We start from the raw sequence: 14,787 nt of genomic DNA, 5'->3' as shown, positions 1-14,787 counted from the left end.
TAACTACAATGAAATTATTTAAATTTGTATTATAATTATATAAATCTTATTTTGTTTATTTAAAATAAAGAATAGAAGATTTATTAATAGTTGGCAATGTATAAAATAAAAAAAAAGAAAACTCGAAAGATTTTTTTTACGTAATAAGGATATAACTGTGAAATACCTCTTAAACTAATAATTTTTCAATTTATATGAATTAATATTTTTTATAGAAATTGTTAAATTGTATCGATCAAGACAATCAAAAACATGATTCTGTTTTAAAAAATTCAGTTGACCTTCATACGCTCTTTACACGTTGCGTACAAAAAATTATTGATATTATATTATAACATCCTTCGTATCGTATGACCTTTGTGAACCAAATTTTTTCCTATATCACTAAATATAACTATAAATTATATCACTAAATATAATTTCCCCATATAACTAAATATAAAGGTGATCAAAGTCATTCTCCCATATATGTATATATGTGAGTAATAAATAGGTGGTGTAAGTTATTTTTGATGATTTATATAATAATGATCAATAAATTTAAACGTATTTGATTAAACTGATAAACGAAAAAGTTATTTGTTGATAAATTCTAATAATTTTCAATAGACTTACTGTTTCGGGTGCTTTGATGAATAACTTGGATCTTCCAAGCTGATACTGCGATCTATCTATGTTAATACTTCCAAGTATGTATTCCACACCTCGCTTCTCGTCTCCTGACCAACGTGGCCATGTTTCTTTCGTAAGAATCGCATATCTGTGGAGAAACTTGGCAAAGGGCCTTCGATAGGCAAATCCAGCTCTGCGCACTCTGATGTTCTCTTTTAGACCCAGATACTCGACCTAGGATATTGTGGAATGAATAAACGTGTTTTCTCTTAAGTACTCTATGCAGATATGTATGTGTATGTGCTGTGTGTATGTGTGTGTGTATGTACCCTAGCTTGATTAATCATATCGATTGAAATTGTTAGTTAAAAAGAAAGAAATGAACCTTACCTGATGTTTGACTCTGACCTGATCCCAATCCCTAGGTTTCTTCGTTTCATTTGGTTTTATACATCGAATGTAATGTGGTGTACATCTCATCAATTGTCCAACCAAACGGCTAGCTTGAGTTCTTATTTTATTTCCAGCTGTTGTTGGTCGAGATTTTTGTAAAGTCTTCGTTTTGTAACTATCTTTTTCAGGTGGATAAAGAGTACGGACCAAAGGGCTGAAACAAATATATTTCAATTATAAATTATTTATATAACTATAATTACGACTAGAATATTCGCGAAGTTTTAGAAAAAGTTATAAATTCTTTCTATAAAAAAAGTTGCTGAGAATGAGAACGATGTAAATTTCTTTTGGACAGAATAAATATCATTTCTATCCATTGTTTTAACAAACAACATGAGATGTCGGTGAAAAAGCTAGCTAATCTATTTCGTTACTTCCAGTTTCTTCACTTTGTCATTTTTTACTCTCATCACTCTCTCATTCTCAACAACATCATAGAGATCGCACCCACACGTGTTAATTAAAACATTTTTACTTTGAGAACAAATAATTTTTTTCTCTGATATTTTTTTCGTATCGTTAAAAACAACAATGATATTTTAAATGCTATAGTCAAATGAAACACCTTGTATATATAAATATACGTATATCACTATGAATTTACTTTTATGGCTGGCATAGAAATTATGTCTTTCTCCATACTAATATAAATTAATAATACGTGTATCATCTAAACATTTCTTAACTCTCCGCTCGTAGTTTCTTACTTTGTACTCGTCTGCATTAGTTCTATCAAGTCTAGGAAAAGCACGTCGCGGTTTTTATCGCAGAATCCATCGACTGAGTAGGATACGACACCGGCATAGTGAAGAATGGCGAAACCCTCGGCGGTGTTTTGAAAGTGTGCGTGCTGGTTCGCCGCAGCCGTCAGTTTCTGTAATATGATTAGTGATAATAATTCATCCATTACACACGTTCATCCGATTTTTCTTTGTGAAGTTGACTTTCAATAAATATAACGAAAGAAAAAATTTTTTAAATATTTGCTTTATCTTACTTTTTTAATTTTTTGTTTAATTAATGAATTTAATCGATGAACACAAAATCCAAATAGAAATTTAGATTCGATTTCTGAAATTTTTTATGGAACAGTTTATTTTTTTTTTATTGATTTTATTAATTTTTATTTAGCTCTAAATCATAATTACATAAAAATCTGTAATTATCTCAGGTTTTTAGTAATAGAAAAAAAGAAAAAAAAAGGATCAAAAGAAAAATTTATTTCTTTTTCAATGAAATATTATCCGCTAATTCTTTCATGATTTTATTTTATTTTTTGTTTGAATTTGTTCTGCAATAAATATTTATAAAACGTGTACCTTTTGTAAGCCAGAATCAGCACCACTACTACTACCGTGAAGCGTTGCGCAAATATCATCGAGTACCAAAAATAATCCCGGTGGTCGTTTGCCTTCCAATAATTCAACTACTATAGCATTGTTGAAATATTCTATGGGTGTCCAACGTATATTTTCCGCCACGTATTCTTCCTGTAAACAAACAAATGATATAAGAAAAAAAATTTAGATTATTTATAATTAGTAATTAAATTTAATTTTAATTTTAATAAAAGATGTGTTCATTTGCTCATATATTTTTAATGAATGAAAGAATCATATATATATATTGTATATATAATATCGCATTAAAATAAAAGAAATTCTTTCGTGAAAACTTTCTTTAAGAAAATCATTAGTGAAACTTTAAACTTAAATCTATTTTCAACTCTTATTCATTTTATTTATGTAACTTTTAATTGAATAAATATTTTGAGAGGTCATTTTATAAATTGAACACCTAGTATAAGATCGTATATCTTTCACATACGATTCAATGTAATGTATCACGTTTACTCAATGCAGAAAGAAAAGGCTTACGTACATAGAAACGTGATCATAGATCATTTTTAAAATCGTTTCGAATCACGAAAGATGAATATGCAGTTGGATTAATTAGCACGGAACAAATATAATAATTATTGCTATTTGATTAAAGTAAGGAAATTCATTTAAACATTCGAAAAAAAAATAAATTTATTTACATACTTATTTATTTTTTATATATACTTTTTAATTTTTAATATTAAATATTAAATTTGTTAATATTAATATGTATATATATATAATAATTTTCTAATTGAAATATAATAATATTAATTTATATATAGTATGTATTAATATATGTACAATAATTTTGAGATAATCGTTACGAATATATATATACATAATAATGAAATTTATTAAGAAATAACTCAGCTCGTTTGTTTTGACATTATAACGAGCCTTAATTAACTTTACGTGAATTTAGTAAGAACGTTTTCTCTTTTCGTTTCCGCGAACGTCAAATTACTAGAAAATTCTTCGTTCATTTTGCGTATCATTGGCCGTTCTCGTACAACTAGATGGAAATTTCTCTTTCGCAATTACATCTTTAACTTGTACGAGTACAATTAAGTTCATTTTATTTGTATACGTCTTTATGTGTGTATATTTCAGAGAGGCAAAGAGAGACATGGAGAGAAAGGAGGTATTATTCGAAACAATCATGAGGAATTAAGTTTCATTGCGTATAGCGATTGTTTCTATACTGAGTAATTCGAGTCAATTTATCAAATTGTTATAAACATTTTTATTCTATGTTGATTTATTAAGAATTTCATGAATTCATTCCTTTATATCTTTTTAATGATGAAAGAGAAATTGTGAAGTAACAATGATTTTATACGAATATATTTATATATGCATATATATTTAGTTATTTATTTAGGTTCCATATATATTTAGATAATCAGAATATACATACACACATACACACACACATATATATATGGATATATATATATATATATATTAGGTTATTAGGGAATTGGCTATTATATAAGTCTATATAAATATGTCAACTATTATAAAAATATGTAGCTTACTTTTTATACTATATATGTTACTTATATAATACCCAAATGAAAATTTGTGATATTTATAAAAAATATATTAGCAACATTTCTTGTTGTTTAGTAAAGTAGTTAGGTCGATCGGAACGTCTGCTCGTTCTACTTTTGAAGTACGGTAGCGTGCAGCGACAATAAGATGGCTTTTACGGAAGTTATAAATCAACTTGCGATTTGAACAAAGACGATCACAGACTCGTTTTTTTTCTCTCATAAACGATGGGAACGGCATGTGAAAGAGATGAACGACGAAATTCAGGTTGTTCGTTTGAAAATGTATACTTTGTTTCTAATCGTTTATCAATAAGTACTACTCATTTTTTGAGTATTTCTAAAGATTTAGAATTATTATAAATATGATCTTTTTATTGACATATAAAATAATTTACATATAAATATATTTTATAATTTAAGAAAACATTTTTTTTTATTATTATTAAATTTACTTCAATAATATTTATATATATATATTTGATTTAAGAAAAAATGACGAATAAAATGTTTATAATGTTTTATTAGAAAAATTTGATAGACTTCTAATCAAAAATTTTGTTAATTAATTTTAATTATTCAATCGCATCGATCTTTATATTTTAACTTTAATTTTTTAACATTAAAGGCGAATCAAGTATAAAGAACGAATCGATAAAATCGAAATTTTAATAAAAAAAAGTCTGACACACGTTAGGTCTTAAAACTTGCAATAGGTATGGATAAATTCATAAAGTTTTTAGAAAATACAGAGAGACAGAGAAATAGAAAGATAAATAGATAGAGAGAAAGAAAGAAAGATAGAGACAACTCGAATAACAAACAATTCGCAGGCTCGTTCTTTTGTGTTCTTTAACGCGATTCCAAGACGATCCTTTGCGCGGTCTAGTTGTGACTTGTGAGTCGTTCACAAAGGGATAGAACGGAGACAAAGAGAGAAAAAAAGGAAGAGAGAAAAAGAGAGAGAGAAAAAATATATATGTGTATGTATGTATATATATATATATATATATATATAAAGTGCACATAGAAAAGTGGGACAATTTTTTCGTCGTGGCTTCTAACCGCGTTAACGACTTTTTTTTAAAGGAATCTGTCCTCTTTTGATTCAACCATGAGAATTCCAAGATCGAGCAGTATATCTTTCCTACCCTTTTACTTCTTTTGTTTTCTGTATGATTTGCAAAAAAGATATCAAATATAAAACTCTTCAATTAATTTACGTAGTAATATGTAGCATATGTATTCATAATGTATTTTAATACAATTTTATAATCGTTGCTTTCTAACATTTTATTAGAATTGTTCTTCATGATATTTAAGCTTGTCATTTAGTTTCAGGTTATTAATAGTTAATGTTTTAATGTTTAACTTGTAGATATAACTTTTCTCGGATCTTCTTACACTTCTATTCGAGAATTGATTAGTACAAATTGATGGTTAAATTAGTTCAAAGGAGTCATTTAGTTCGTTTATTCATAGATCCAGCGCATTCTCGTTAAGAGACACGCGACCATCCTCGATGTGACATATGTAGAACATGTTCGTTAACATTTGTCGCATGCAGTTAACCCATTTATCAACACTAATTTGTGTTTAATCTCATACACGAGGGGAGATAAAAAGTGGGGAAAGGAATCGCGAAGAACGACTGAGAAACGAGTATACATACATACATATGTATATAGCTATGTATATACGTTATATAGATACATATGCTGTTAATTAACATGATATATATTCTTCAATTACTCCTTGGTATCTACAATATTAATACTCGTCTTATCAAGTAACTCAATGATTCATAAATTATAATAGACTGTTTGGAAAACGTTAATTAATAATTATGTTTGTTTCTTTATTCTTGAAAAATAAATTTAACATATAATAATTATAATAACAATAATGTAAAATAAATATAACAAAAAAAAGAAAAATAAATAATACATATACAAATACCAATATAGCAATTTAAAAAAGAGGAGAGAATAAAAAAATTGAAAAGTAAAATGAAAAATGATTTATAAATTATTCAATGAATCTTAATGAATCGTTACGTTTATTATACAAAAACACAAATGAATGAGGTAAGAGTTTCTATTATTAAAAATTGACGAAATAGCTTTAGTATAGTAACTCATAAAAAAGAATGTTCACGTACCATGTAACGATAAAACAAAATCAAAAATCTATTTACCATGACACATAAAAAAGAATATAATAGAATAATGTCAGAAACGTCTTTAATGAATCGTATGAAATCAATCATGCGTGTATTACACTTCGCTTTAAAATATCTTTAATACGTTTAGAAAAGATTAGCGTGGGCGAGGAACTATCCATTCGATAAACAAATGCAAAGCAATATTGAGAAGAAAAAAAAGAAAAATGGTCGAAATCACCGAGTCGACTTTTCATACTATAATATTTCAACTAAACACAAGAGAAGTAAGAAAGAAGTAAAAGCTTTTATGGTCGTATCTAATCGATGCGAGATAATCGTACGAGGATACTAAATTTGGTAAGCGTTAATTGTTCCTTTAACCTTTTATGTCTCTCCCTAATCAACGCACCATAAGTTCTTATAGAGATACGAGATTGCCGTCATGTCATTATGATAATTATCTTACGCTTGTGTATGACTTTATAAAACCGACCAGTACCAGTTTTTGTTGATCGTTAAATGACAAATGCCACAAGGATTCTTTTTTATAATAATTTCTTTAATATTTTTTATGTATTTTTTATTTTTTTAAATATATATATATATATGTATTTCACTATATTTAACATTTAATTGTAATAATTGTTATTATGATTGACAATTGCAATCTTGTATGAGTGTTCGTATAACATAAAATCTTTCAATAAATTATCGTATTGATAACGAAAAGTTAAAAAATTGCAAATGATAAATAAAAAAAGAAAGATTGATATTTGCAGAAAAAAGAGAAAACGAATAAAAAATATAATAAATTTTTAATAATTTTTCTTGTTTTATCGATCAAACGGTCATCAAGCGTATTAATCGTGTCTAATAATATAAAAAGATGACTTTTAAATTTTGCAAATGATATTTGTATAAAAAAAGGAAGATAAAATAATAAATAAAAAAATTGACGCGTTGTACTGTACTGTACGTATGTTCTTCCTGATTATACCTACGTTTAGTCGATCGATGAATGATAGAAACTAATCGTATCTAATGGGAAAAAGATAATCAATTTTCAAACACGACTTCGTGGCAATTTCAAGATATTGTTAGATAATTATTGTTTATTTTTTTTAATTTTCTTTTTTTATTTCTTTTATTTTTTTTTTCTCTTGTAAGAAAAATATATTCTCAGTAGGTAATTTTCTCACATTATTTCAAACGAATTACAAATTCCAGGAGAATTTTATACTTTAATTTGTCCTTGCATGTTTCCCGCCTCCCCCCTCTCTCTCTCTCTTTCTCTTTCTTGAACTCTCGTAAGTAGTTACTCTTGCCCGTCGAGCATGTTGATGGTTTAGATTCTCGACCTTCCTATGTATATTCTTTTCTATTATTCTTTTGCTCTCAAAGGCAGGAGTATGCGAAAGCAGGTCGATCTGAAAAACACACGCACGAATAACAACAACAACACGACTCTCTTTCATTCTCTCTGATATTGGCATTACACTCGACAATAAAGTGTACGTTCATTACGAGACCAGCCTTCGTATCTGTAATACGAGTAATTTTCAATCTCCTGTTCTTCGACATTCCAGAAAAATCTATCCGTGTTACTAGATATAATTAATTTCTATCATTTATCGTATCGATTCAACTTAGGTATATATGTAAGTATAACGAGAATGAACATTGATTACTCTTTTTAGAATATTTTCTGTGTATGCGTTGAAACAATATTAGATTTTAACATTTTTAAATATACTTTTTTTTTCTATTATAGGACAAATCTGTGTTGGTTTTATGTGTGCTTATTTCCTTTGAAATAGTATTATACAATAAGTATAACAAAAAATTGTACAGTGTGTGTGTTAAAACAATATTAGATTTTAATGTTTTTAAATATCCTTTTTTCTATTGCAGAACAACTCTATGTGGATGTTACGTATATCTCTTTTTCTCTCTTTCCTCCTTTCAAATAGCTTTATAGAGTAAGTATAAAAGAACATTTCTCGTGAATTTAAAAGAGGATTCTTCTCTCGACAAATTGAATTGAATGGAATGACGCGTGTGGTTCGTTGCTTTTAAACGAGAAAACGTTTTCGCGGTCTGCGTCGAGTTAAGTACTTGTAATCGTCTTGACAAGCATCTTTAAAAGTCCTATCTTCGTTTCGGAGTATCATGTAATGGCTTATCCATGTATAAGAAGTTAAACTTTTCATTCATATACATACATACATACATACATACGTATACACATGCATATATATATATATATATATATATATATATATATATACATAGCTACATAGAGAGATAAAAATTAAATTCTGAAGTAGGTAATTTTGAGATAAACTTCACACGAAAAAAAGGAAACAAAAGAAATTAAATAAATAACAACTTAACTCATCATTGAAAATGAAATATCGTTACATTTGTTTAAACAATTATAATGAAGAAATATAATATATAAAAATGAATAAAATTTTATACCTATGTAGATCGTGCGTGTAATAATTAGAAAATGTTGGTAATAATTAGAACGTGTAATTAACATGATCATCATCATCATCATCATCATCATCATCATCATCATATTGTAATCGTCGTCGTCATCATTGTACTAAAAAAAGGAGGAAGAATTTCCGGATTTTTTTCTCTTTTTCTTATTCTTCACGTCCATACTTCATGAGTCCAATTTGTACAAGAGAGTACACACGAAAGATCTGGTCTCTGATTTAACTCGCGTTTGTCTGGAACGCGAGTCTCATTCGTAATGCATCGCGGATTGTTCACTGTGTAACAAGCTATAACGACGTCCTCGTAAAGTTTTATCGAACCGAGTAAATGGCGGAACAATGTTTGCCGACACATTCAATTTTATTGAGTATTTTATTTTATTTTATTTTTTTCTAATAAAATTATTTTCCATTTTGAATATAATCTAATAAGAATAATAATAATAATATATAAAATAATAATAATAAGTAATGACAATAACGGGAATAGATTTTAAATTGTGACTAAGCAATCAAAATATATAATTATTACACGAAATCGTTTTAACGATAAGATGATAAAAGTTTGATAAAAAATTATAAATTATATCGATATCGGTCACGTTTCATTTAAAATTATGAAGAGAAATTTGAATATATAAAATACTGCAAGTGAATAAAAAATAAGGAATCAGAAAGGAAATATATTTTATCGTATATAAAAGTCTCGATGAATGAAAAAAGAAGAAAAAAGAAACAAAAACAAAAAGAAGAAAAAAGATAAACTACAAAATTCAAGGTACAGATGGTCGAATCGATACGAACGAGACGTTATTGATTTTTAAGTCATGAATTTAATATGGGATCATAAATTAATCAAAGCCATACCTATGTATATCTATCTACCGATTCATACAATATGTGTGTGTGTGTGTGTGTGTGTGTGTGTGTGTGTGTGTGTATACATACATTATTAAATAGATCTTATATAGAGAAATCTCAAATAAATGAATAGATAGATCCTTAATATGAATTCTATTATGTCATCTATACAGATATATTCGATCTTAGGATATAGATTATAAGGTAAATCTTTTAAGATTCGTAGATTTCTAACTCTAAGATTATATTGATCCTAGGATAGATTTTAAGACATGTAGATCTTCTATCCTATGATCATGTAGATCCTAGGATAGATCATAACATGTATAGATCCACAATCTAAGGATTTCTTCAGTTCTATATCAGTTATATATATATATATATATTAATACCATTTAATATATATATATATATATTAATTATCAATAATATTTTACCATATATGATAACTTTTTTCTTTTTTCGATTTCATATTCATTATCTTTCATTTAGAATCTAAATCGTCACAAATATCTATGATTTCTAGGATAAATTACATAAATTCAAGGATTGAATCTACAAATATTGAACACCCACTATCAACACGTGCTTATTCTCTCTCTCTCTCTCTCTCTCTCTCTCTCTCTCTCTCTCTCTCTCTCTTTTTCTCTTTCTATTTCTCTTCGATGCACTTTACAGTTAGCTTCTTCTCTTTGAAACACGAACGATTCGCAAACAACCCACTCATTTTATTTACGAGCTAATAAAAACGTGCCCGGCGACGTTCACTCAGCAATTTTCGAACATTTTCATACAACATTTAAATACATCTAATCGTACATGTAAGGATAATCTGCAAAAGCAAGCAAGCAAGCAAGCAAGCAAGCAAGCAAGTAGCTAGTTCCACTCTCCGAATATTTTATTTGTTCTTTTACGATTGGACGATCTATGATTTTTTTTGGATAAAAAGATAGACAGAAAAAGAAAGAGAGAGAGAGAGAGAGAAATAAATAAAGTGCAAACTAGGATTATGGGCCGTCAACGAGTTATATCGAGAATGCAATTTTTCGAGAGCGTTTACGATCGATTTCGAACGGCTTCGTGGTTGATTCTACTGACCGACTATTCGATCCAATAGTTAACTATTTTCCTTTACAGATTTTATTCTATCCTTTATTTAAATAAAGTTATAAAAAAGAATATATATATAAATCCTATATATATATATATATATATATTTTAAAATCGGATCTCTACTTATATAGGATCTATTTATAACTATATAAGATCCATTTATATACGATTGATTAATATGTACTATTGAAAAGAAGAAGATAAGATAAAAAAAATGTGAAGTGATCGATTTTGACGTAAAGATATTTTTAAAGAATGTTTCAAAGCAAACGGATACGTCAAGAGGCTTAGGTTTATTCCTGAACAATAGGGTTTTCTCTTTCTCTTTTATCATGCCTTTAGAGGTGTCGGTAACACGATGGTGTACTTGAAAGAACGTCACGGAAGTGTAACGTACATATATATGTATATATGCATATATATACATAGATTGTATGTACGAAGGAACTCTGCTTTATTTTGAAGGAGGTACGATAGACTACTATACTACTACAGGAAATCCTGCCATTCAGAACAAACGAAATAGGTTAACGCGATTTATTAAGAGATATTCGTTTGTGTCCTACATTTCTTCTTTTTCAGGTTGTTAAGAGAAATAGAAAAAAACCTACGTTCTTTCTTTTTTTCTTAACCTTGATCAGAACAACTCGTGTTTTGTTTATATCGCGCAAAGTAATTTTAAAAGAACATTAAAATGTATTTTAATTTATTCATTTAATTTCAATATGAATTAATTCTCATAACTTATTGCCATTGAAAAAGTCCGCAAAATCGTGTACATGTACATCTATATATATATATATATATATATATATATATATATATATATATAATTTTCGTTTGCCATATAGGGTTAACAAAATCATAGCACGTACAAGTAAAAAAGTATGTGTATATATGTACATATATAAGTACGTTTCGTGACGTATTAGATGTCACGATGAGAGACAGTAGAATTACATTGTAGTGAAGAAAGTGACGAGTGACTTTCTAAATGCTCCATATTTCAATTTTACGATCGGCATCGTCGTTATCCTCCTTTCTCACCTTCCGTCATTAAGCTTGTTAACGTCAATCTATGGAACGATCAATTGGAGACTCACGTTTAAGGCGAGTAATAGTTAGATAACCGTGCATTTAATCGAATTCAAATTTACACCTTTATATTGTATATATGTGTGTGTGCGTGTGTGTGTGTGTGTATGTGAGCGTATACACACATACATATATACTTGCATGATATACTTCTTTAATGTTTCTTTATAATGAGGATAATTAAGATGTTGTGATAATAGTAATGGATTATTATCCGATTACGAAAATGATCATTGTCGTTTTTCTTTTTAAGTGAAATTTATTATTCAATTTAATATGTATATACATCCTATATTTTTGTGCAATGTAATTTTTGTTTGATACTCTATATAATAAATATATAAAATGTGTAAGACAAATAATTTCTTTAAGAAAAAAAATCTATATATTTATATACAAAGCAAAAAGAAAAATAATGTATAAGTAATGAATATAGTACATTTTATATAAAATCTATCTTTAAAAAAGTATAGCAAATTAAGAAAAAATAATTTTCACGATCATCCAATATCATCAACGAAAAACTTGCAAATAACAAAAACAGAAAGAAAAAGAAACAAGTATAACAATTGCAGACCAAAAAAGAACAGTCCAATTCAACGATGAATAATATATCATTAATAATAATGTTAGCGTCTACTATTAAATAGAATAATAAAATTGCGACAAAATTAAAATGGCAACAGATAAAAATTGTCCTCGGGATGAAACTTACAAAATTCGTGTAACAGTGAACGTGTTAATTAGCTTTCTCGTATACGACGCAATGTACGAGTTAATTAGATCGAGCAAAAACGAGACAGATATGAGTATGACTATATCTTTCTTCGTGGGAAATCTCTTTCTTTTTCTCTCTTTCTCTCTTTCTTTTTATCTCCTTTTTATTTTTCTTAGATTATTGTCGTACGTGCGTACGAAATGAGAAGAAATGATCACGGACGAGATAAGCCACGTATTTCGAGTTAACTCAAGAGAGAAAATGTGACTCGCTTTTCCTTAAAAAATTATCTCCTTGGACAGTTAAGTGGCAAGAGTTCAATCGTCTACAAGCGTGTATGTGTGTATGTGTATATGTGTGTGTATGTACTTTTTTCACCTCCTTACTGGATCACGAAGCTCTCTATTTCTCTTTCTTTTTTACTCTGTGTATTTTTTTTCTCTCTCTCTCTCTCTCTCTTTTTCTGTTACTCCGTCTACACGTGTATCTCCCTCTTTTACTCTCTCTACATGTGTATTTCATTTGTATGTTCCCCTATTTCTCTCTCTTTTTTCTTTTTTCTCTTTTTCCATCTTCAGATTTACGTCATTTTCTTGATACATTTGGTCGTTAACCAAAATTAGCTTTTTTAAAACTCGACATACTTAAAAATCTGTGCCAATCGATAAATATAACGATAAAACTTTATTTTTGACGATCTCTTTTAAATATCCCACCTTAAATAGTATGTTGTCAACTAATATACGATTCAATCCTTTTCTAAAGATGTATCAGAAAACATATCTCATATAAAAACATATCTCACAAAATTGTCAAGATATAATCTCGATCTTTTAAATTTGTTTATAAATTCTCGTTGATGTTTGTATTCTTTGATATTTTAAACGAAGTAAAATCTTTTACAAACGAATAAATAAACTTTAGCTCGTATTTATGGGATTTCTTTAGCTCGTATTTAATTAAAACAAATCAGATGATTACATTCTATTTAATGAACGTGGAATAACGCAGTGAACGAATATTTTTTGTTCACAAATTTTGCTTTGCGCTGTTAAACTCGTTGTACTGAATATGAAAGATATAGAAAGATTTTCTATTTATATCTTCTTCTTTTTTTAACTTCTGTACACGTGTCAATCCAAATTACGTACACTTAATTATCTCTCTTTCCTCGTTATATTTTTCTCTCAAATTAATTGTTATCTTCTTAAAATTACTAATTATTTCTTTAGATTTTCAGCATTATTTTTCATATTTTATTTTTTAGATTTTAATAATTTATTCTTTTTCTGTTTTCTTTTTTGTTCCGATAGCATTTATAACATCTCGATCTAATATCGTTTGATTTCTCTTTTATACATACTTTTGTAAACTTTTTATTAGACTGGAATTCTTTCTCTTTCTCTCTTTTAAAAATCAAAATTAATTCTTGTTAATTCATAGATTATTTTCACTCATGTAAACGTAAATACATACGTACATATAATGCACTACATGTATCTTTGAGAAGTTCTGTAAAAAATCCAATTATAAAAAATACATTTATAGAAATACAGTTCCTTTTCGACGAATATAAAAATCTTTTTATGTATTGAAAAGCGAAGAAGTGGGTCGACAATTGCAAAATGAAATTTTAATATCTCTTTTCTATTTCTCATACAATCATTATATTTATTTGAAATTATTTAAAGATCTTAAAAATTCTTCGAGAGGAAAAAAAGAAAAAGAAAAGAAAGAAGATTTTATTAGAAAAGAAAATCCACAGTCTTCTAGTGAATTAGCGAAACTCTTTTTATCGATTCTTTCTTATCGCCGTTTCTAATTACTCAATTTTATTTGAAACACTGATCGAGTTATCCATGTGTTGAATGTCAGTAATATGATACATATTAATACATATCTTTATGAGTGACTTATTCCGCTTTGATATATCTTATACATTATCTATATTTTTTTAAATTTATTATTAAATATTAATAAATATTAATTTATCATAAATATGATCAAAGTTATTTATCGATTATCTATTTATAACGACTGAAATATTCCAAATTTTAGATATTTAACCAAATATTTTCAAAAATTTATTAAATGTTGCAACATACAATAGTAAAAGAATTTTTTCAATAATAAATAAAATCGAAAAATCTACAGAATGTTACAATATAAGAAATGATCGCGTTTAATAACTATTATCGTTCGACAATGAATCATTCTGTTTAATAGATTACATTGTTTCTGCCGTACAATGGATAGAATCATTTATTCACACATACACATATATAGAAATAACATATGTAATTGATTTATGATAGACTAAGCT

At 27.5% G+C, this 14,787-nt stretch overlaps 1 protein-coding gene across 2 annotated transcripts in view; it reads right to left on the bottom strand.

Annotated features, from left to right (window-relative positions):
- LOC122632661 (unconventional myosin-Ie-like) overlaps nucleotides 1-14,787 on the bottom strand; it is a 54,138-nt gene that overhangs the window by 4,168 nt on the left and 35,183 nt on the right. For both annotated transcript variants that reach the window (XM_043819751.1, XM_043819752.1), the window contains exons 12-15: nucleotides 2,388-2,558; nucleotides 1,776-1,942; nucleotides 1,003-1,219; nucleotides 616-846 (exon numbers count right to left, since the gene is read on the bottom strand). In XM_043819751.1, the coding sequence (XP_043675686.1) occupies nucleotides 616-846; nucleotides 1,003-1,219; nucleotides 1,776-1,942; nucleotides 2,388-2,558 (786 nt within the window). The remainder of the gene's footprint in view (nucleotides 1-615; nucleotides 847-1,002; nucleotides 1,220-1,775; nucleotides 1,943-2,387; nucleotides 2,559-14,787) is intronic.

This window comes from Vespula pensylvanica, chromosome 10 (genome assembly GCF_014466175.1).
Source record: "Vespula pensylvanica isolate Volc-1 chromosome 10, ASM1446617v1, whole genome shotgun sequence".
NCBI lineage: Eukaryota > Metazoa > Arthropoda > Insecta > Hymenoptera > Vespidae > Vespula > Vespula pensylvanica.
The sequence above is the reverse complement of the archived record's forward strand: the minus strand, read 5'-3'. Positions and strand labels throughout refer to the sequence as shown.